Here is a 22,318-nt window from a genome sequence, read left to right as displayed (position 1 = left end):
GTGCTGATGCCTCAGGCTCGGCGCCCCCGAGTGGGAACCGGGGTCTCTTTCCTTCCCCTGTCCCCGCGTTTGTAGGGGGAAGCCTGGCTGCGGCCCGCGGGCCTCCATTCTTCCCCTCATGCCGCCTGCCCATGTTTTGCCCTGCATGCTGGCCCTCCGCCGCGGGGGCCTTCCCGGGAGAACGGTGCTTTCCTCCGGCCTCCCCCTTCCCGCTTGTCCTCCTTCCCCGGGCTCTGCACGGCCCCTCGGCCGGGTTTCATTTCAGCGGGTATCGTGGGCCCTCGAGGGCAGCGTCGCTGGTAAAACTCTGCATGTCACAGTGACGCCAGAGGGAAATACCGATACGTGTACATGTAAGAAATAGCAGGGGTCTTGCAGAGCTGTGCTGCTCGAAGGCAAGGGCTCGAGGTGCTGTCTGGTTGAGACGCTGCACCACGGTGCGTTAACTCCGGTCTCGCCCATTTGATCGCTTCGTCTGTTGACTTCCACCCCTAGGGAGAAATGCAGAGGTTGTGCCTGGCTGAACACACTTAGATGGCCCTATCGATGCAAATGGAGCTTGCAAAATGTCTGACGTAACTTTGGTAGGAGGCCGCCAGGGTGGGATTTGATCTAACTTTGGATGTCTGCAGTGAAGATGTTCGTGTCTGAGCGAGGTCGTTAGACTCCCCCGACAGCCGCAGAGGGAAGCGGGCATGTCTAGAGAACAGTCCTGCTCATCAGAAAGCAGACGTCTAAAAGCAGTTGAATTGCACCCTAGATGCGTCTTCATCTTTTGCTAACAATAAAAAATACAAGCCAAGAAGACTAGCTTAGATGTACACATTTACACTTTGAGCATCTGTCTATTTAGGGGAGAAGAATCTCACCATAGACCTGTAAAAGCTCTGAAATCAGTGTTTTCTCTTTAAACTCTTCGGTTTTAACATAGATGTATCGCTGCTTTTCTTGCCTTCTTTCCCAGTAAAAATTTGGAAAGAAAAATCACATTCTCTGCAAATTTATCCTCCAGCACCTGAGAAGTAGCTGATTCCTTGGTATTGTTTGACCACAAATGGGGCATTCTTGATTATTTTAGTTTCATTTAAGTGAGTCAGTGGCCACCTGCTGATTCCAGGAAAGCACCTGCCTGCACAGGTTACTTAAATGGTTTACCTGAGACAGCTGTGTTGAAATGTTAGTAACAACTGTAGTCTAAATTTCCAGCAATCATTCAAATCCTTTTGCTTTTTTTTTTTTACTCTAGGTAAATGCAAAACCTACAGAAATCCTCCCTCAGACAACTCATAGACTGCATCAGTGCTTGTTAAACCTCACATATACAGTTTGTCTATGAGATGGCCCTGCTACTCTCTGCCCGCTTTAAATATCCTAAAAATCCTTCTGTTCCTTGAGTTGCAAAGGAAGCCCTTCAGAACAGTAGGAAGCTCAGAACAGTAACATCAGGCTCCATCTACAAACAGAAAGAAAAGGTGGGTAGTGTCTTCCGGTGCTTTGCAGAGAGGTGTAAATGTTAAAGCTTAATTTGAGGAGTAACAATATTACCACTTGAAAGTAGAAACATTTTGATACTCTAGAATAATCTCTCCTAAAGAATGTATTCTCACTCTCTTTGTGATTAGAATAATTTGGTGCATGTTATGCTTTTTATCTTTTCTTCCAGCATTGAAACCTGTCTTACAGAGATCAGAGCTTATCTCTGTCTTAGCGGTTTCAACCTAAATGACTGGTTAAAATTAGGCTTAGTTCCAGAATGCCTCTACTAACAAGTTTCTGAGCAAAGAATCTAGATTCTTATGGCTTTCCAGCTAGGAATTTCATGCTGCTGGAAGCCTAAGGTATCTCTCTGTACTATTACAACACAGTACATATTCAGTTTCCCAGAGGCATTTCAGTTTCACAGGATCCCTCCTCCTACTTCAGCCACCTAGTCTGATCCTTTAGAGAGTTTACAATGACCACTGAATCAACTGGCAGTTGAACCCTTGCAGGACCAGGGCCTTACAAAGAAAGTCATGCTGGCTTTAAACCAGATTGACTGTTTTAAGCTAGAGTCTTTTCTTAACTACTCAGCTTCTGCCCACTCACAAAGCTTAGGCTGTGGAATGCAAGCCACAGATGCGTTGCGGAGTTCAGAGACAATCTGTACAGTCAATATTGTTCTGATTTTTTTCTTCTCCTCTCACATAATCTCATAACAATACATTCTTCTTCCACACCTCTCTTCTATTGACAAACAGTATTGTATCCCTTGGAGCGATGAAAGGAAAAGCCACTGAACTGCATCACCAGCACATGGCAGTTCCTTTCATTTTTAATGAAATATATGACAGCACATGGACCAGTAATGGACCTAAATAAACCACATTCATAGACCAAAGGAAGAAGATGTTGTTAAGCACTAGGTTTAATACACAGCGGGTATCCAATGGATACAACAGAAAAGTTAATTCATTCAGAATTGTAAGGAAGCAACAGTTGTGCATTATTATTTTTTTGCTCGGTTTCACCATGTACAAACATTTGAACCAGGCCTCTCAACATTAGGCAGGTCGTTGGACAGAGTAAAAGCAGACACTTGCTCATAATAACTGAGGTTATTTTCATTAAGCAAAACAAGGAAATACATATTTGGTTAGCTTAAAAACTTTTTTTTAAACAAGAATTACAGAGAGAATCAGTGACAATTATATGAAATCAACATATAGCCTCATTCCTTTTTTTTAAGTGCTGTCTTCTCATCCAGCCCCCATTACCCTCTGTGCTTCACACACATGGTTGTCGTGGAGACCACCTGTTTCTCTACTTTTAATTTTTTTTTCTTCCCCCAACACAAGCTACCCTGTAACAGCTGAGCTGTGGCAGGCTCCTCCCTAAACGGTCCCAAGAAAACATCTTTTCTGTGGAGTAGTGCCTGAATGCAGTGCCCCTATAGCTCTTGCTCTACTGGTAATTAATTACCTTCTTCAACTGATGAGAGGGGAATAGGCTCACAGCTCCAGGACTTTTCTTCCCACTCATCTTTTGCAGAGACCTGAGTGACTGCAGCAGAAGCCCAACCCGGGGGGATGAGCTGGGTAGGATTCAGTGCTCAACAGGTATAATTTCAGCCAGTAGGTAGGTGCAGAGCAATAGCAGCCATGATGCAGATGGGGCAGATGAATTATCTGCAGCGTTACTAATTGCCACAAATATCAGTGCTAAACTTTCTTGGCTTGGTTTAGATGAGAAAGTCTGGTGCTGCTGGGTGTTAAACATTGTACAAGTAGATGCCAATCCTTATAAGCAATTCCTCCCACAGATCTTGTAAAATGGAAGCACTTGTGGAAAGTTGCCTCTTATCTATTCCAGAGAAAATGGCAGACACCTGACACCCTGCATGCTGAGGACCTCTGTATCATTGACTTGGGCCACTGAACGACGAGGCATCCTCCAGCCGGGAAGGAGACTACAACAGTCAAGGTAGAGGGTTCCTTTGTTGGCACGGTCTCTGCAGAGAACTAATGAGTTGTGTTCATGCTCTGCTTGCCAGGCTTTTGAATATTAAAGGAAATGTAATAGTGAAAACATGAATAAGAGCCCAAATGGGACAATTATGGAGCACAAGGAGCCCCTCTGCCATATCTTTACATGCTATGATCTCTCCACCTGGATTCTCATTTGACAAGGCAGAACCCTGTTCTAGTTTTCTGGGCAGGATTGGTCATTGGCTCTGTATTTCTGTGTGGAGTTGAAGTCTCCCGCTTCATTCCTTTGCTCCAGCAAAGCTGGAAGTGCTGAGAGGCTTCTCTTAACAGTGAAGCATTTCAGGATATCCAACCTTTTACATTAGACCTTCATAAAAAATCAGCCACTTTGCCCTCCCCCCCATTGCAGAATATTAGTACAATGGCTGCAGACAACTATTTTGTTCTGAGCGGTGGATCTACAGCAGCAATTCATTAACTCCTCTTTGCCTCCAAAAAGTGCTTTCAGATCATGGTATGTGCATTGTGCCTAGGGTGCAACAACTCCTGTTGTGTCAGTTAGGGAAACCAAGGCACAACCTAGTTTCAAACTCCCAATTACAGGAATTCCTGGATTACACTCACGTGCTCAGGGCCTACCTTTCTCTATTTTCTCCTCACTGAAAGTAAATGTTATTTTTCAGCTCACAAAGTTTTCGGCGTTGCAGCTTGTAGCCAAAGCTTGTATTACTCTAACAGGGAAGCTATTTCTCTTAAAATGCTGTCTTGGGAATTTACCTTGCTGGTGGCCTGACTCAAAATCTTATTTGTAGCTGGGTGTAACAGACAGTTATAGTTCCCCCTTCCCTGCTGGGATCAGTGACAGATTTCAGAAAGCTAAGCTCTTCTGGCAGGCTGGCCTGGCTGCATTAATCTCCATGTTGCTGGGAATTTGAAATCTTTATCCTGGTTCAGGCTCAGGTACAGCTTGTTGAGGATACGCGAGCAGTGAGGATAGAGGTTATCTTTACAGTGTGAAACAAAGGTTTGATCAGATTGGATCTTGTGAGTTTGGGATACGATGGTTGAGCTTGCAGCACGTGAGACTTCCGTAACAGCTGAACTTACAGGGGCATCAGTTTGAAAAACCCAAACCTTTGGGGTCTTGAGGCAGATGGAACCGAGCCATCGGTTGTTCATTAACCTTGACATAGTTGTGCCAAAATCTCAGCATAAAGCCTGGCTGTTTGCCTCCGATTACAATGCAAGGCCGAGGCCTGCTCTAGCTGAGACAGGAGTTCTTGAGCTCCAGCTGTCTCCCCAGCGTGGCAGCTGCATTTGGGGGATGTGGGTTTATGATACCTCTCGCATCTGTGATGTGTCCCCTTCTGCTCCACTCCCACCTTGCCAACATAGTCAGAATCTTCAGCGCTCTTTGTCATGTGATTCAAGATTTTAGCGGTAGGAGCTTTCACTATATGGGCATTGGGAAGGAAGAAAGCCTAGTGGGTGGCACTGTCACGTGAAACAACTTCAAAAGGAAAGCAGCACTCAATGGAGAATTAAATGAGCAAAGCCTGACTCCCCTAATGCTCTGAGGCTGGCTGGCAGCGTTTGCAGCCTCTCTTAGTTTTGCATCTAGAAGGAAGATTAGCAACTGTTATACAGAAAACAGATCTTGAAATAAGCTTCCCTGTCTCAAAGCTCATAGGACACAAATTCTTGGGGAACAGGAATAAGAGAGAGAAAAATACATTTCAATCAAAGGACTGCAAAAAAAGTATAATTCGTCAAGTTTTGCAAACCATATGAAAACAATTCAGAAGTGACACAAAAATATATATAAGTTTGAAAAATACTTAAAGAAAAAAGTACAGATCTCACAATATCAAAACAAATGACGTATGGTTAAAAAGGAAAAAAAAAAAAAGACATTGAATAACACCATACTGGCAGAAAAAGTAAACCTCTCCAGGGCAGCTGTGTTCTGTCATTTAAAGTGTCAGTTTGTGTATCTAGGATCTGTCTATAATGTGCTCAGCAATGACAACATTAACTCTGAGCATTAGAAGAACCTCATAGCAGCGAGTCAAATCTGAGAGCAATGTATACAAGGGAAGAGAGCAGTGAGGGTTACTGTGCTCAGAGGCCTGAAAATGTCCCAACTCACATGGCCCTGGTCTCCTCTTACTGCTACCAGACATAAAAACCTTTTCTAAATCCCTTCCAAGGGCAGATTTGTGAATCATGAAAGAACCGTGACAAGCAGAGGGCTCTAAGGACAGACTGCACAACGTGTTGTTGAATGCCTGGCTGTGAGGCAAACCTTGGCCTTTGGCTTCTGGAGCCTTTATAGGTTTAGCATCTTAGAGGTGAAGTTTAGCATCTTAGAGTCCCTTAGTGGGACTCTCACCTACATCATACAAACTGGAGTAACGCCGCTGAGGCGAGTGGGACTGCACTTTAGTGCCAGGGGGAGTCAGGTAAGAATAGGGGCTTTGGCTTCCCAGAAGAGGGGGAAGACGCTGGGTAGAACAAGAGGTGCTGTTTCATGGGATCACCCTCCAAAGGGTGCCTGGAGACTCCCCGTCTCAGGAGAGGACTTCAGCACCTCCCGTTACAGCATTTGTGCTGCAGTGAGCTTCCAATAAAGGGAGATTACTTTGCACGGCTTGCACTGTTGCAGACTGAAAAAGAGCAGAACAGCTCCAGTCTGTTACTGGGACTTGCACAAGTGGTACAAGCGGCTCTGGACTGGGGCCTAGTAGAGCTTATTATGTAGAGGGGAAATACGCTCTCTGGCATTTGTAGCCCTTCCCCATAAAACAGAACACAACTAAAAAGGTGGTGAAGGACTGGAATGAAGATGTGTAGCCCTTTGTGAACAAACCTTGCTCCTTGTTGCATGGGCTCCCTTAGAGAAAAGCTCTGTGTTGCCAAGGATATGTAACTGGTTTCACTGGTCATCCCTGGCCTTATGAGGCTGTCTGGGCTGGCAGATCCTACTGTACTGCCAGAGGGGACAAAAGAGACCTCTTGACTTTAACGGGAATGTCTTACTTCCGAATGACCCACATACTATTAGCAATGCTTCCATTAATGTGAGTCTTCTATAAAAAACCCTTAAGGGAATGAATTAACTTGAAAAATCTTTCTTCCCCATTTCCTCAAATTACAAATACCACTAAAAAGGTCGTTTCTTTTGGTCTAAGTCTCTGGTATTGTGTCCCCCAACCTCTTTAACCAGATAAATAACCCCACTGAGGAGCCGATACTGATTCAGGACTGGTGTTCTTGCAGACATTACAGGACCTCATGCAATACAGCAAAAGGGAATTTTCTAAAAGGTGGGAAATAAAAACATCACACTAGCGATCACGCAACTAGGTCTTCAAGCTCATGATCATCTGAGGCTCTCTGTATAGTCTAAAATAAAAAGGTTAAAAGATACGTAATGTAGTTGTCTTTGTTTTTTGTTTTCTTTTTATACAGAAATCATACACACAGAACTTCAACCTGAAACTTCATAACAAAAAAGTCCACTAATTTAAGGAAAGCATTTTGTTGTGCAAAAAGTCCCTCCCCCCTCCCCTGTTCACCTTCATCTACTGAGGGTCTCACACACACACATAAAGTTTCCTTCCAACAGGCAAGTTGGTAAGAAAGAGTCCTCCCTATATACAGTGAATTAGAGAGAAGCTGGATACAGTGCTGGCAAGAGGCATTAGGTGATTGCCTCTATCTGGAAGTGTCCATGTTCTCCTCCTTAAAGTTACTGCAGTGCTCTATAACTTTCCTAGGGATAAAACAAGGACAAGGAGAGAGGGTTTAGTTTAAAGCTTATTGCACGACAGTTGTGGGACAGCAACATAAGAACTGTCCAACAGCTTGATCTCTAAGTAAATGCATCCTATTTGCAGCAGGCAGCCTCTTTTGAGAACTGCATCCACTGATATTTGTGTCAAAACCAGTTTACTCCACAAAAGCAGCCTAGAGCTCACGGTTCATCCCCTTGGAATTTCAAGTTGTGTTGGTATACATCCTGCTGCCCACCCACCAGACACGTATTCTGTCTCTCTTTTATACTCATCCTGCAGGTATGAAATTATAGCTCCCAGTGTGCCAGTGAGTCAAAACCACAGCTGGCTTTTAAAACTCTGAAAGAATGACTCCAAAGGAAAGTCATGTAACGCAGTAAGTTGGGGAAGCTCACAAAGGCGATGGACTCGCTCCACCTTTTGAAAAATCCTCTCGTTCTAATGGTGCAGTCAGCAATTTTACTGACAGGCCAGTATGGTTCTGGAGACAGGGAGCCCACGCAGGTATGGAGAATAGTGATGATTGGAGACTATCGGCAATTAGCCACGCGGCTCCCCGTCCAACAAGCCACTTCTATAACCAATTTGCCTGGCATCCATCAACCCTGAATGATCTGAGTGTATTGCCCACCTATAAACACCTCTCTAGTCTCCTGTTTTTATCCTCTTTCTCCTGCTCTTCTCCTGTGTTTGCTTCTTACCCCTTGTACACACCAGTACAGGCCTTTCTTTGGCAGCCCTACTGGATGTAGAAGAATAAAAACTAAACTAAAGTTAATTGAATGTTATTGATAATAGCACATTGGTTTCCTACCGGGCCATTTCCTTGGTCTCTTGCCGTGCTGAGGCCATTTTAATCATGTCCTTCAGAAGGGGAATCCCACCTTCTTTGATCAGCAGCGGGCAGTACTTGTCAGCTGCAGAGAAAAGAATAAAACAGGTCCCTGTGAACCTTCACGAGAGTGATATAAGGGGTGGCAGGAGGGGAAGGAGAAGCCTGTGGCCTGAGAAGCCACAAAATTTTTCTTTTTTATGGATCCAGCCTGATAGGGGTGCCCTGGCTGTGAAAACAACCAACACAAAATGGCTGAGAACAGAGAAGCACGGCCAGAAGGATCGAAACATTGAAGGCATTTCCTACATGCTAACTCTCATTGTTTTTTGTTTGGCTGTGCTGCCTGGACATTCCTGCATCATTCAAAGAAGGTTCTCTCTACCTACGTAGCTAAGGAAGACTTTTTCAGCTAACAAGCTCAGATCTACACCCTCAGCTTTTACAGTGCAGTGGCTGGGATTTTGAAAAGGGAACTTACGGTAGACAGAGACCAGGTTATACAGCGCCCAGGTAGCCCAGTGCTGGCTGACTGGGGAGATCCCTTGTGGAAGAAGTCGAAGTATTGGTTCAAATGACCTGCACAGAAATATTGCAGAAGATGTTAAAAATCCAAGAGCTGCTTCTTTCAGCACCTTTGCCACTTAAAGCAACACAAACTCAATGCTCAGAGATACCGCAGCAGTAACTCCAGAGGCATATCAGAGATCCTGGCATCAAAGACTGCGTCTGTGTCACACGGCAGTACTGGCAGGCTTACAGCCCCTGCCACTTTTGCATAAACATGCTGCCCAGATAAATAGCTGCAACGAACACAGCTGAGTCCAAGAACTGATTTCCATCCTCTGTCAGTCATTTCCTCACAAAATGCAGCCGAAACCCAGCAGCACTGACTTTTCTGTAAAGGGGCCAAAGCAAAATTATACCCAGCCAAAGCTGGCTGCTCACGTGCAACGGTTGCTGTGTTTCTTCCGACAACAATAATGTGTCTATACTGTAGCTCAGGCATTGGAATGCCATTCGTTCTGGATCCCTGCCAGGCACTATGGGAATACAGAGAACCTGATACCCTCTTACAGGAAGGGCTTTGGAGGATTCCACCAGTTGTATTAACCCTTGAAGGGATTTTGAAGAACTGTGTCTAAATATCCCCCAGAGGAGAGTGAAAGCTACAGCAAAATCCATGTGACTTTCAAAAGCAAATAGCCTTAAGGAGATGCAAAGGACAGCAGTCTCAGAGGAGAATGCTTAGGCAGTCCCAGATGGGTCAGATCATGGGTTTCCTAACTATGCAATTTCACCAGAAACATGAAGGAGAAAATCTGTTGGGCTCCTACAGTTCTTCCATAGAAACTGCCAGGCAAGGCATCTCATTTCAGCAGCCTGTGTAACATATTTCAAAGGAAGACATAAAACCCTCACTAAATATGCCCCTGAGGATGTTTCTCCTTCACTCTAACCAGAGCCTCCATGCTGAGCTATACCTGTTCCCTTCCCTCTGTTGGTGCTTGCTTTCTGTGACAATCCTGGCTCCAAGGGGAAGGGGACAAACTTTTCTGTTCCTCACCTGTAATTGATATTTCTCCTGGAGTTGATATCCCAGCTCTGGATGGCTGCCCACATCCTCTTTACAACTTCCTCTCGGTGGGGCTCACATATACCCCAAGCCTCTGGACCGTCAAACATGATATGGGAGAGCACACCACAGGCATTATAGGATACCTCAATCCCATCTGCTTTGCTCTCCAGCAGGTTGCTACCAAGACAGAAGAGATGCACCAAAGGTTTAACAGTCTCCAGGCGATTCAGGAGCAGAGCTCCAGAGCATTCTCCCTGCCCCAGCCCAGCTGTTTGTTAGCCAGGCACTCACCTGAACACACTGATGAACTGGGAGGTCATGAGCTGCGGGCGGAGCTCCTTCACCTCTGCTACATTGCCCAGGAGGCCCAGCATGTTGCGATGCAGCTCCTGTTTCTCTGGGAACTCCTAAGTAAGCAAAGAATAGGATTATACAAAAGTAGTGCTGTGGTGATGCTGAGAACAGGCAACCCTGGAGAAAGATTGTACAGCACATCTAGAAAGGCTGAGTATTTTTGGGTAGTCAGAATTGACTCTTTATCAGATGTCAAATGGATTTATTCACTGCTGCTCTACTTAAGGAGGGCTGCGTACAAGATGGGGAAAGAGGAAGATGTGTTGAGTGTAAGTTTCTGTTCTTCTACTGGTTGGGTGGATGGATGTGAGAAAGATGAAAGCATGCAAGCTTTTTCTTTTCTGTTTGTGCAATGTAGGAAGTACTGCTTATAGATTAGCGTGGCTGGGAATCCTGCCCAGGCACCTGCATCTCCACCACTAATACCAGCGCTCCTCTAGAGGAAACCAGACAAGCACTTACTTTCAAGCACTCCAGGAACAGTTTCATGCCGCTGTAGTTAAGGAACATTTCACAGTTATCGGGTGTCTCATCAGTGATGTTCCAGAGGGCGCTCCAGGAGAACTCCATCACTTGATCACACTACAGAGCCAAAGAGAAAGGGACAGAAACAGAGCTTTGCTAATGTGGGAGCCCAGTGCAAACCGCTTGTGTTTCCTCTCTAGTGTCACCCTAGATGGCTCCAAAGGTAAGAAAACCTTGTTATTTGCTTTCAACTTGTCAGCAAGTGGATTTTTTTGTTTAATATTTTTGCCTCCCTGTCACGCTCCCCTGCCCTCACCCTGGGACAGGAAATTCTGCCAGTATCAGCTGAGATCTCTTGTGTTTGTTAGAGAAGCTGAGCTGGCACTCTGGACTGATCTCCATGCTGAAGTCAGACTGAAGGGAAAATACTCTATGTACACATCTTCAGGGAAACACTCACCGTTTTATCAGCCAACTTCTTCTGAATCAACTTCAGCATTGTCTGTGGGCAGAGGAAGGGGAAGAGTGAGAAACATTTCAAGAACCACAAAGCTAAAACTCACTGCTGTAGTACTGCAGGGCTGGCTACAGCCAATTTGCAGGCATATGCAGTTTTGATCCTTTGCAGAAAACCTACTTGGTATCCCCTTCTCTAAACCAGTGGGATTGGGTTATGTTCAGTGTTGCAAGTATTCACAGAACTGAATGATATCACAGTCCCCAAGCTGTTGAGTATGCAGTCAAGTCAGTTTTGATCTGTATGACAAAGTCTGGAATGTGGTGTAACTGCACTAAAGCAGTGGCCTCTGTGGCTCTTTGAAAAGGTGAGGGATACGGGTTGACATGAGTTAGGAAGCTGAAGTAAACTCGGGGAGATGCAGAAGGAGCTGGTCACAAAGTGGTACCAGTTCTGGAAATAATATGAGATGGTGAAGAGGTAAGGTGGAGGGTTACACTGCTTCCCTGCTCTCGCAGACAGCCCATCTTGGAAATTGTGACTTCCAGTGCTGGTAAGCAAATAAAAGATGTCACATGGAGGGGTAGGTTCCAGGACAGGTGAGCATAGCTAGGACACTTGTTCCCTCCTGTCATACTGTAAGGCTGGATGCATTTGGTGGACTGCTGCAAGGGAATTGTGCTAGCCTGGGTTAAGGATAAGTAGACACCTTGGGACCATACCAACCATGACAAACCCCATCTTGCCCACAGCTTCTTTATGATCGTTGTCCACCTGGCAGACCAGAGCGTTACAAAGGTGCACAGCGATGCGCTGGATAGACTCATCCTGCCGGCTCTGGTTGAGTATGTTCAGCAGCAGTTCGTTAACTCGGCGGTACTGGAACTCCAGCTCCTCAGGAATGCTGAAGTTACATAGTGTCAGGCAGCAGTTTCGCTGTACCTTGGTCAAAAGGAAGCAAACACTGGGCAAAGTGGCTGTGAAAACATGGACCCCATCACCTTATGTTTCCTTGCTGCTTGGTGCTGAAACTACCTTCTTGCTTGACTATGACCACTAAAATTTCTGTTACATACATATCTAGCACTGTGCTTTACCTGTGCTCCTTTGGTACCCTCTGCTCTTGCTGTCACTCTAGTCTCACACGGCCAGACAATCACCTAACGCTCATCGCCTCCCGAGCCAGTTCCTCACTGCCTATAAGCTCTCTATGCAGCTAGTCACCATTCTGCAGCCCAGTGGCATCAGTGTGTGTAATGTCAGCCAGCTTCCAACACAAGTGCTTGAGGATAATGTTTCTTTCTGTTGACTTGATGCCCCCAATGCCTGCACCCTTTTCACCCCATAGTCAGTGCTGGACAACTGTGTGTCGTACACAACCCTAGACCACTATCATCAGATAAAAAGAAGCCTTGCTATAATCGCTTTCTTCCCCTTGTTCTGGAGAACATTGTGTTGGATAAGAAGCACCCTGCGTGTAATCCCCATTGCTGAGTGAAGGCAAGGAGCAGATCTGGGCAATAGCTTCTCTGGTGTCTGCCTTGGCTCATATCCTGGAGGCTTAGAAGACCCAGATGCTAACACCAGGCTAAAGACCTAATACAGGGAAGGAGGACTATGGGAGCCAAAGCAGGCTGAGCCGCTCTTACTGTGACTTCCTGGTAGGACTCCATGCCGTTCAGTACCACCTGGATGACCTGGCGCCGCAGCTTTACACTCTGCTCCATGCGGTACTCGGAGTTGGTCAGGTAGAACAGTGCTGCGCTGCCTGTCACCTGGATGTTTTTGTCATCTTTGTGGCACTTGAGGGCTGTGATCACCAGCTGCAGAGAAGCAACATGAAGCTTCAGTGCCACTGACTTGCTGTTGAGCCTTGGAGTGACTGTTAAGGCTGTGTGGGGCAAAGACAGTCACAAGCCTGCAAGGAATGCGTGGCCCAGGTATTGCAGGAATGTGCTTATGAAATGAAGGTACCCTGTTCCACTGCACAACTTTCTCCAACATGGCCTGATATGGTGTCCCAGGGTGAAGAAAAGAGGGACTGCAAAATTTCCCTTCTAAGTGTGAGGTAAATGGGGCTTACCTGAAGGGCTCGCAGCAGCTGGCTGCAGCGTTCAATACGGGCAATGTCAAAAAGGAGGTTGATGGCCCGGGAAGTGATTTCTGGCCGGTGTTCAGTGTAAGCCTCAATAGCATTCAGGACTTGCTCTTCGTTCTTGTCTCCACTCACCTGGTACAGAGGAACAAGAAGAGTCAGGGAAGAAATGATGAAGGAGGAAAACCAACGTGGAAGGGAACTCTGAGGGCAGATCTGGAAGGTTGAAAGGTACAACTTCCCTCTGCCCTGCTAATAGGATTAGGCCCAGGATGAGAGCAAAGAAGCACTTCTCAGCCCACAGGGACAAGAAATGGCACCTTTTGGGCAGGAAGATGCTGTTCACAAGTAAAACTCCTTTCCTGGTCCTTCAGGCAGGATGATTTTTCCATGCCCTTCTCCAACAGGCATGTTTCTTAACCCCTGTAAAAACCATGCAGGGTACAGGTTTTGCCTTCTGGCAGTTTTCCTGCATTCTCAAGTAGATATTCAAAGGTCAGGGCTGTTGTCACACCCAAGAACTCCACTCTACTGGCATTCAACTACTTACATTTTCTTTCCACTTCTACAAAGTACCTACTGCCAATATTCTTGTACCCCATTACCTTGTAAGCTGGAATATGCGTCAAGCGGCAGAGAGATGTTTCAAAAAGGCCCAAGAACTGGAGTGGTCGTTTCAGACCCCGGAAGGGAGCAATGCTGCTCTTTGCTGGCTCAATGCTGAGGGGGGGGGAAAAAAAAAAAATCACTTATGTTGGTGGTGTGTTTCTTCAGGTGTCTCCTGCCACAGAGTCAGCTATCAGCTCTATTCACTCTGACTGTACTGCCCTGTAACTAGAGTAATAGCTACACTTCAGTTGTATGCCAGTCAGCTTCTCCTAAATGTAACATTAGACATTCATCCCAGGTAAGCCTGAGTGAAGGGCTAAATGTGTTCAACAGAAACAGCAGTAAGAATTCACACAGACAGAATGCAGCTTTCCCAGGTAGAATTTGTCCTGGAAATTCACTAGCTGGGGTGAACATTTCCTCTTAGGAAAGGGCTGTGAATTTCACTGATCCAAACTGTGTACAAACTGGACTTGCATGTCATCTGATTTGCCTGGTCTGCTTCTGTGATCATGCAAGAACACTAGTTTTGCTGCCATGTTCCTTATTGACCAAGAGTTGGTCACCAGCATGGATGGGAAGGAGCCAGTACTGTCCCACTTGTTTGCTTTTGTTCAGTAAGTGCTCGGGGAAGAGGAGGGCAGAGGTTTTGGCTGATCTGGGAAAGCGGACCTCTAGGTAGGCCCCTACTGAGGTGTACCAGGATTTTCAAAGGTTAATCTGCCGAGCATCCAGGTCAAATCTGAAAATAGGCCTGTATATTCAAAGTTCCTAAAACACTCAGCCCTCCTATGAATACTGGTGTATTGACTCAGTGTAGAAATATTTTGTCTGGAAGAGCCTGGATTTCAGTGAGGGTAAGAATGTTTTGTGTAGAAAACGTGTAAAGGACTTCGGAGTCTTTTCTGAAGAAATATAAATCCCTGCAAGAGATGCCTGGAAGAATGTGTGTGGAAAAGAACTGAAATACTTATTCAGATATGTATGGGAGGCAGACAGGATTCATTCTTTATTACTCTTTAAAAGCCCTAACATGTGTCACATACAAGAATCACTGCTTTTTAATATTAATTAAACCTACAGAATTTGGAAACTTACAAGAGAGAACTGTTCTTAATTCATCTCTGACTGATCCATACATCCAAGCAGACCTCAGTAATTGCCGTTTCCTTACCTTGTCTGGCCCATCTTCTCCTCCATGCTTGGGATAGTGCAGTTCTCCAGCATGGTGTGCCCTGAGATATCGAGCGAAGTGAGGTTTACCAAGTTTTCCACAAACAGGTTTAGAACCCGTCGGGTCAGCTTGAATTTGTAATAACTGGACAGATGGTCTCGGGAGATATCCAAGTGCCTGCAAATGACAGAGAGGAACTCAGAGCCTGGAAAGCACTTGGCTGGGGCTTCTACCTCTCTATCAGAGGAAGATGACAAGCCAAATGTGATTACTATTTTTTATTTATTTATTATGATTATTATTTCCTTCACAATGTACAGGAATGTGGTTCTGTAGGATCTGGCAGCAGAATCTGGCCCTGTGTCTAACTGAAGCACACAGATATCTGGTAGAGGTCTACCTAGAATGGAGCACAACGAATTATTTGGCCACACATCACAAAGGAAATTGCTCCAGGCTCAGGAACTGTTTTTCTCAAGCTCCATCACAGCAGCTACCTGAGCATTTCTGCCTGATAATTAAGATGCACTAGAGCATCTTTGCATCCCCAGAAACATATGATGCCTCATCCCACAAATTAAGTTACCCAAGTTTTTGTCTGCTTCCCCAATCTTCTATCTTTTTCTACCCCAGGCTATTATGCTGCCCTGATTTTATTTATCTTCAGGTATTTAAATGCTTAAGCTTTGGGGAAACCCTGATGCTAAGGAGTGGTGGGACAAACTGACCAGCCACCATGTGCAGGTGGGGTCCTGTACAGGACAGGCGCTGCTCGTGCCTGCCAAGCAGTAGCTAAGACCCTTGGGAGAGACTTTTCTAAACTGCCTAAGACAGGAGCCAACATCCCATTCACAAGTGTTTTCTGCCTGTTGTAGACCAAGTTTCATTGCAAATCACTGGGAGGTAAAGTACTTGGATTTAGAAAATGTTATGCAGGACTTTTCCCCAGACTCCTAGGTCATATGTTAACATAGTACCACCTTGTGTCTGCAGTCAGTAGAGACAATACTAAAGCCGTGGCAAAGTATCATTCGTGTGAATAGTAAGGCCCTTCTCTTTGGCTTGGAAAGTCCTGGATCCCTTTCCTGATACCACTGTGCAGTTTGAATAGCAATTGTCTCAACTCTGTTTCAGGAAGTCATTTCATTGTCAACACAGCTTGGTCCGGAGTGCCTGTTTATTTACACTGCTTTTTCCCTTGGCTGCACCATCCATGCACAGTGTGCTCCCACAGAGCACAGCGAGTAGACAGTCTGAGCTCAGAGTTTTTCCTAGTTTTATCTCAGAGCCAGGCTTAAACTTTGGATGTTCCTATTTGACAAGTGGTTTGGAGGACTGAGTTTCGCAGTGTGATTATCACTGTATTAGTTTATGTATGTATCTGAGGGGGGAGGGGTTTGCCATCTCTCAGGTATTCAGCTGTTCTTTTTTTGTTTGTCTGGGGGTGGTGGTGATTGGTTTGGGTTTTTTTCTTTTTTTGGTGTGTGTGGTTGTGGTGTGGGGGGGTTTTTTTGGGGGGTGGTGGTGGGTGTTGTTTTTTGTTTTTCCAAGAGGGAGTTTCTGCGAAGTGGTATCTTTGCAAGCAAAATGTAGGCTGGTTTTAGACACATTAGACATTTATAGTGAGTCAATGAGTGAGCCTGTTCATGGGAAGGTTTGTAACTTGAAATCAGCATTGGGCAGTTCTCCGTCAGCAGGCAAGTAGACCCTTCCTAAAAGACCTTTCCCTATCAGTGGGAAAAGGATAATCAAGGAAGAACAGATCTGCTGACCTGAGCTTGCGAAGCTGTGCGATCACTTGGATGTGCTCCTCTGAAAGGTCCATGTTGTAAAGCACTAAGGAAACCAGACTGTCCTTCCACTGGGTCAGAAATCCCACATCGTTCAGCTGGATCCCAGAGAGATCAAGAGCTGCAAGGGAGGCCAAAGGCCGAAGCAACGTCTCTACATTTACACCTTCGATCAAGCGGCCCAGGTTCAGGAAGCGCAAGCGGCTAAAGCCTTCAAAAGTAAAGTCCTTGACCAAGACCTGGCGAGTGGGGTTCACCAAACAGTCATCTTCACAGCCTCCAGGGTTCTCCTCCTCATAGAAGATATTACAGCAGCCAAAGAGGCTAAGGGAGATAAGTGTGTGGCTGAAGCTCACCAAGGTTTGCAGACTCTTGGCTGTCAGCTTCTCACAGTTAGTCAAGTAGAGCTCAACAAGATCCTGGAAGATGGGAAATCAAAGTTAGAAATATTTCACAGGTAGAGTGCCCACCCTGTTTGCTACAACACCTCCCACTGGGAGAGCCTGAGACCACATATCACCAAACTTGACCAGTGTCCCCATCCCATTCCCTCCAGTGGCTTTGGGAGCTGAGAAGGGAGAAGCTGAGGTTCTCCCAAAGAAAATTTGGATGGTGAAGGATGGAGTCTTGGGAATCTCTGAGTGCCTGGGATCCTAGCTGGTGCCCATGCAGCAATGTTGCTATGTGAAGTGGCAGCTGGAGGCTTTCAGTGCAATACCACCTGCTTCCTGATGGCTTCCAGATCCTGGTCCTGCACAATCTGTTCCCGCAAGTGGATCCGAGCTAGCCTGGTGCTCCGGGGATCTGAGAACAGGGTGAAGAAGCTTTCGTGGGGTTCAAAGATGCTGTCAGTCTTCACCAACTCCACGTACCTGTATTGGGGCAATGGTGTTAGCACAGCACAACACAAAGGCTCAGCTACAACTCTAGCACCTTCACTGGTTATGAGAAAATGTGACCAAGGGCATGAGCACACGCAGACTCCCTCCTGATCATCCAGAGTAGGCTTTGGGGTAATTGGAGCTGGCCTATTGCCTCCTCTTGCAAGGAACTAACAATACTTAGGAAAATCTCAGGCATAGATTTGTGCAAGGTCATGTGTGTGTGCGAGCAAACTGGATTCTGGCAAGCACAGGCTCCAGGATTTTTTTTTCCCCTTGCTCTTTAAAGCTAGTAATTTGATTTTTCATTTTCAGAAAATTAGCTGGCCAAAGTTCTCTGCCAGACTTTGTGGGCAGGAGTTCAGCCAAGAGAGACTGTGGCAGCCAAATTATAAATCCCTGGGAACAGGTTGCTTTGTAAAGCTATGGAAGTAGCAGCCTTAAAATTTAACATCTGTTAGCACTTCGCACTCTTATTTCTCTGGTTTGAGAGTGAGTTGTAATGCTTCAGTGGTGGGAAATGGGAAGGCTCCTTTGTTGCTTAGTGATGTTCTTGGAAGAAGCAGTGACTGTTTGTTTCACTCTGCGTTTACCTACGTGGAAAAGGTGATTTCCACAGAAACTAGAATGGTATATAGCATACAACAACCCCTGGGGACAATTCCATCCGAAGTTAATGCAAATCCTTATTTCCAATATGAGGATCAACTGGAAAAAAAAAAAACCAGCCCTAAGAATTCTTCCCTGTTTTGTTTTTTGTTTTTTTTTTTCCCCCCTCTTTTATCCTTTCCCATTGCTCGTTTTAGAGAACTATCCCCCCCCCTCCCCTGAGCTCCCGGCTCCTTCCCAAACCAGACAACAGCTTCTCCACAGGCCTGAAACATACTCATTGACAAGTTTGTCACAAATCTCGCTTGGCAAGAAGATGTCAGGATGGAGCCGAAGAGTTTCATTGTCCAGTAGGTAGCAGAGAGTCCCCTCCAAGTTGCGAAGGCAGTAATCTGTGCACAGGGTCATTAGCGACTCCGGGCTATCGGATGCCATTTTGAGGGTATGGAAAGGGGAAGAGCAGAAGGAAGCTTTTGATTCAGTAGATCCTTTCCTCAAATGAAGTTCCAGGATGAATTTACAGGGACATCAGGACAGCTATAAGCAGAGGGAAAAAAAAAAGATGCACTGAGAAAGGCACATTGGCAAGTGTCCTGCAAAGCAGGATGTTGATAGTTGTATTTACAGCCCATCACTTGCTGACCTCAAAAGAACCCGCAGCATTTTGGCCACTCTGGCAGTATGCCCTTAATTCCTTGGTATCCCCATCCCCAGGGGACACTGCAGGAATGAGTTAACATGAAACATGTTTGGAAATGAGGCTACACAGCAGGAAAATGTTTCTTCATTGCAGGGGTTATCTGGCTGACAAAGGCCCTCTGAAAGGGAAGTGGCAGAAACCACGTTGCTTGGTTTCCTTCAGAGTGGGCTGGATAAACCACCAGAAACTTTACTGTCAGGATGATCCTTTGTATAGTCCCGATGGGATCTGGTGACCCCATAACTCGTGCCTGTAATTCTGTTTGCCATAGTTTCAAGTGACATTTCATGTTCAAGCTAAATGCTTTTCTGTAGCGCCAAGCCAGAAGCTTCATGCAAGTCCTTGAACTAGACCACAAAACAGAGCAGAAGTCAGAGGGAAATATACAGGCTGGTTTGGCTTCCCTTTGAGTGCAGTGTAAAGGAAGGTTTATGCACATGCTAGACATCTGCACCTGTAAGCCTTTTGGGACTCGTTCACTCAAACCATTTCAACTGTGTCACAGAAAAGTATGAGTGACTGACCTGGAAAAAGGCAAGATGCTTTTGCCCTTCTTTTTTAGTACAGGATAAAGAAGGATGGAAGAGGCAGATAATTAGGGGAAGCTATTCCCATCTATTTTCTTACTTGAAAAATCCCATGGCTCTAGTATTAAGACTTGCTCACTGGCACTGAAGGAGGGCTTGCTGGAGCCTTGGAGGTGTTTAGCAGAAGTGACTGAAGATCAAAGACGCCATTTCACTTTTATAGGGTCAGATCACATTAGAAGCAACCCTAATGTGAACCCTTCTATATATTTCCATAGGCACACAAAAATTGTGTTGAAATGTTTATTTTTGATGTAAAACCTGTGTCTTATCAGTGTATCCCTGCTGGCAGCGAGAACACCAGGGCTATGGAGTCAGTTATTCTCCTCTGCACCACAGCAGAGCAGCCATTGCTGGGGAAGTTGTTGCAAAACATCCTCAACTATATTCTGTTTCTGATCTTTATCCTGCACCTGCAAAGATCAGGATGCTTGTCTGTGTCTCCAGCTCTCTGCTCCTCTAAAGCCTCCAGTGCTCTCTCTTTCCTTCATTCCTGCAGTACCAACACAAGACAGAAGAGTTTAACTCTGTTTCCTCACCTTAATCGCTATCCCCAAAGGCACCCAGGGTGAATCAGGCACCTTCCCTCCTCCCCTTTCAGATGCTCTGTTCACCCACTGTCTGGGCCGTGACACCCATATGAAGATCAGTTAAGGCTGTGGATGAGGTAACCTTTCAAATTCAGGCACCAAATGGTCTCTATGGGTGACAGGAGCGCAGCTGTGACTGAACCTGCCCAGCAGCCGAGGCTCCCAGCCTTCTGATCCCTCCCTGTGCTGCTGAATGGATTTCCATGAAGGCAACACAAGTTGGAAATCAAAGCTCTCTTCTTCCTTCTGTGTTTCATTAATTCTTTTTCTGAAGGCGTGTTTCAGCTTCAGGGACAAAGAGTTGGCCAAGGAATTAACCCAACACAGAAAGGAGCCTCTCAAAAAGCAAGTGGAGATCAGCAGAACTGCTCCTTGCTCAGCAATGGAGGAACAGCTGTGCTGGATCACTCCTGCAGGACACCAGCCCCATCTCCCTGGGCCAAATCTCGTTCTAGTGTGAGTGGACAAAACATTACAAGCAGAAGCAGGCACAGGTGACGAACTTGTCTTTTGGCTTTACTTGAATTTGATTGATAGTTTCTCCTTCCTATAAGAATCTTTGGAAACTATATCTGCAGGCAAGTGACAGGATAGTGTTCCAAACCCAAACTCCTTCTGACCCGCTGTGTTCTGACCTACAACTTTCAACAGCCTTTCCAGTGGGGATCTCAGGCAGGTTCTCTGCTGGTTTTGGCTCAAAAGGCAAAAGGTCTCCATGCAAAAGCAGATGCTGAAGGAAAAAACAAACCCAAAAACTCAGCAATCACAAAAATTATACTTAACATCCTGATCAGAGATAGTTTAAAGGGTGTAACCTGCTCTTCTGGGTCACTGAGTACTGAGCTGGGGTCGTAATAACACAAAACTGTGACTCCCCAAGGGTGCCACGATAGGTCAAAGACCTTTGAGGTGCACATGGTACAAACAACAAAAATTACTAAGACGGTGGGTCTTCCAGTTTTGGAAAAGAAGGAAATCCGTAAGCCACAGCCCTCTCCTTTGTAGTTGAGTCAGGAGAGAAGTCAAGGGGGAAATGGGCCACAGAGTATTGTCTCGCTGGCCGTGAGGTCCTGGCTAAGGGAATACAAGTGGGAGGAAGTTGTCCTGCATTTTGCACTGTGTCTGCTTTGGAAACGAATCTGCTTCACCTCCAGAACAAGTCCCTCTTGCAGATTTTGCCTGAAGCTTGCTTGAGAGAATCTTTCCAGAAAGGCAAGATCAACAGGAAGATCTGAACCACCAGGGAAACGTGTTCTGCTATCCCTACCAGCTCCCCTATGCTGTCAGATAGGAGGTCCCTGCAGCCAGTGTTCTTCCACTGTTTACTACCAATGGCCAGAGAACTCGAAAACAAATTCCCATTGACAATCTATTATCACGTGCAGCTGGAAACGGCCAGTGCTTGGGACTTGTCCAAGCAGCTTAGAACACTAAAGGGCAAAGACTGCCTTCCCATGGCTCTGACAATCCTCTATTCCCCGTCTGCTGAGACCAGCACAATGTAGCTGGTTGATCCTAGCCCTGGAGAAATCAGCTGCCCTTTAACTTCCGAGCTCCCTGTGATCCACCAAAAAAATCCCATACAGAAGGTTAATATAGAGGAAAGTGGTTAAACCGTCCCAGTAAAATAACACCAAAGAAAAGCATTAATCCTCATGATTTATTATGGATATTTTAGCAGCACCCAGAGCTGCTGCTGTGACCTTCTGTACAGGACCCAATACAAGCTAGTCTCTCCCTTCTCAGTTAGGCTCAAGACATGACACCTGGGCAGGGGGAAATGGAAAAGCATCAATAGCTGCACTGATCAATACTGCCTCTAGTTATAAGCTCAGTGTGTTGATAAAAATAAATGAACTAGAGATGCTGACAAATCATTAACATTTGCCTAATCATTATCCTCAGGCAGCTTTCCACAGGCAATAGATCAGCAAGTTGCCTGCCTAGCAGACTGTCACCAGTGCTTCCCAATGACAGGCAATGAGCTGTCTAGTGCATGTGTGTTTTTGAAGGGTCAAAGACAGATTCATGAAACATGCTGAAAATTCAAGTACAGGAATCAAAAAGTGAGAACTACAGCTGCCAATATTTTTTCCAATTTATTTCTCTAATAGATTTGCTTCCTTCTTAACGCATGAAAGAATCAAGTCCCTTGGAGACACAGGAGCAGGTATATAAAAGCCTGCATACCCAACTTCCCCCAGAAGCAGCCCGCTCTGTGGAGTAACAGTATCCTCCCACCATCCACAGACCCACTGGGAGCTGCAGCACATGCAGCTTCGCTTTCCCCCATCACCAGCCTTCCAGGTCCTGCCAGCCTCTTTGGCAAATA

The 22,318-nt window shown here is 45.8% G+C and overlaps 2 protein-coding genes across 3 annotated transcripts in view; both read right to left on the bottom strand.

Annotated features, from left to right (window-relative positions):
- The window catches only part of ZDHHC12 (zinc finger DHHC-type palmitoyltransferase 12), a 9,919-nt gene extending 5,284 nt beyond the window's left edge, over nucleotides 1-4,635 (bottom strand). The window contains exons 1-2 of the mRNA XM_035889897.1: nucleotides 4,602-4,635; nucleotides 2,962-3,090 (exon numbers count right to left, since the gene is read on the bottom strand). Coding sequence (XP_035745790.1) covers nucleotides 2,962-3,090; nucleotides 4,602-4,635 — 163 coding nt within the window. The remainder of the gene's footprint in view (nucleotides 1-2,961; nucleotides 3,091-4,601) is intronic.
- Nucleotides 1,238-20,713, bottom strand: ZER1 (zyg-11 related cell cycle regulator). Of its 2 annotated transcripts, XR_004841369.1 has the most exons (17): nucleotides 19,936-20,713; nucleotides 18,387-18,646; nucleotides 17,341-17,491; nucleotides 16,602-17,038; nucleotides 14,830-15,006; nucleotides 13,652-13,766; nucleotides 13,035-13,181; nucleotides 12,601-12,774; nucleotides 11,678-11,893; nucleotides 10,955-10,996; nucleotides 10,492-10,611; nucleotides 9,967-10,082; nucleotides 9,664-9,852; nucleotides 8,578-8,675; nucleotides 8,079-8,181; nucleotides 2,962-7,242; nucleotides 1,238-1,453 (listed from the first exon to the last, which is right to left on the bottom strand). XR_004841369.1 is itself a non-coding variant. In XM_009634669.2 (16 exons), the coding sequence occupies exons 2-16, from the start codon at nucleotides 18,542-18,544 to the stop codon at nucleotides 7,185-7,187; spliced, it is 2,301 nt and encodes a 766-aa protein (XP_009632964.1). In that variant the 5' UTR covers nucleotides 18,545-18,646; nucleotides 19,936-20,713; the 3' UTR covers nucleotides 2,715-7,184. The 2 variants fall into 2 exon arrangements, 1 of the variants encoding a protein (XP_009632964.1); XM_009634669.2 differs by lacking the exon at nucleotides 1,238-1,453 and having other exon boundaries at nucleotides 2,715-7,242.
- Between the last annotated feature and the right edge of the window lie 1,605 nt (nucleotides 20,714-22,318).

The sequence above is a fragment of the Egretta garzetta genome, unplaced genomic scaffold, assembly GCF_000687185.1.
Source record: "Egretta garzetta isolate BGI_Z169 unplaced genomic scaffold, ASM68718v1 scaffold190, whole genome shotgun sequence".
Lineage (NCBI taxonomy): Eukaryota > Metazoa > Chordata > Aves > Pelecaniformes > Ardeidae > Egretta > Egretta garzetta.
This window is presented reverse-complemented; position numbering and strand designations above follow the sequence as displayed.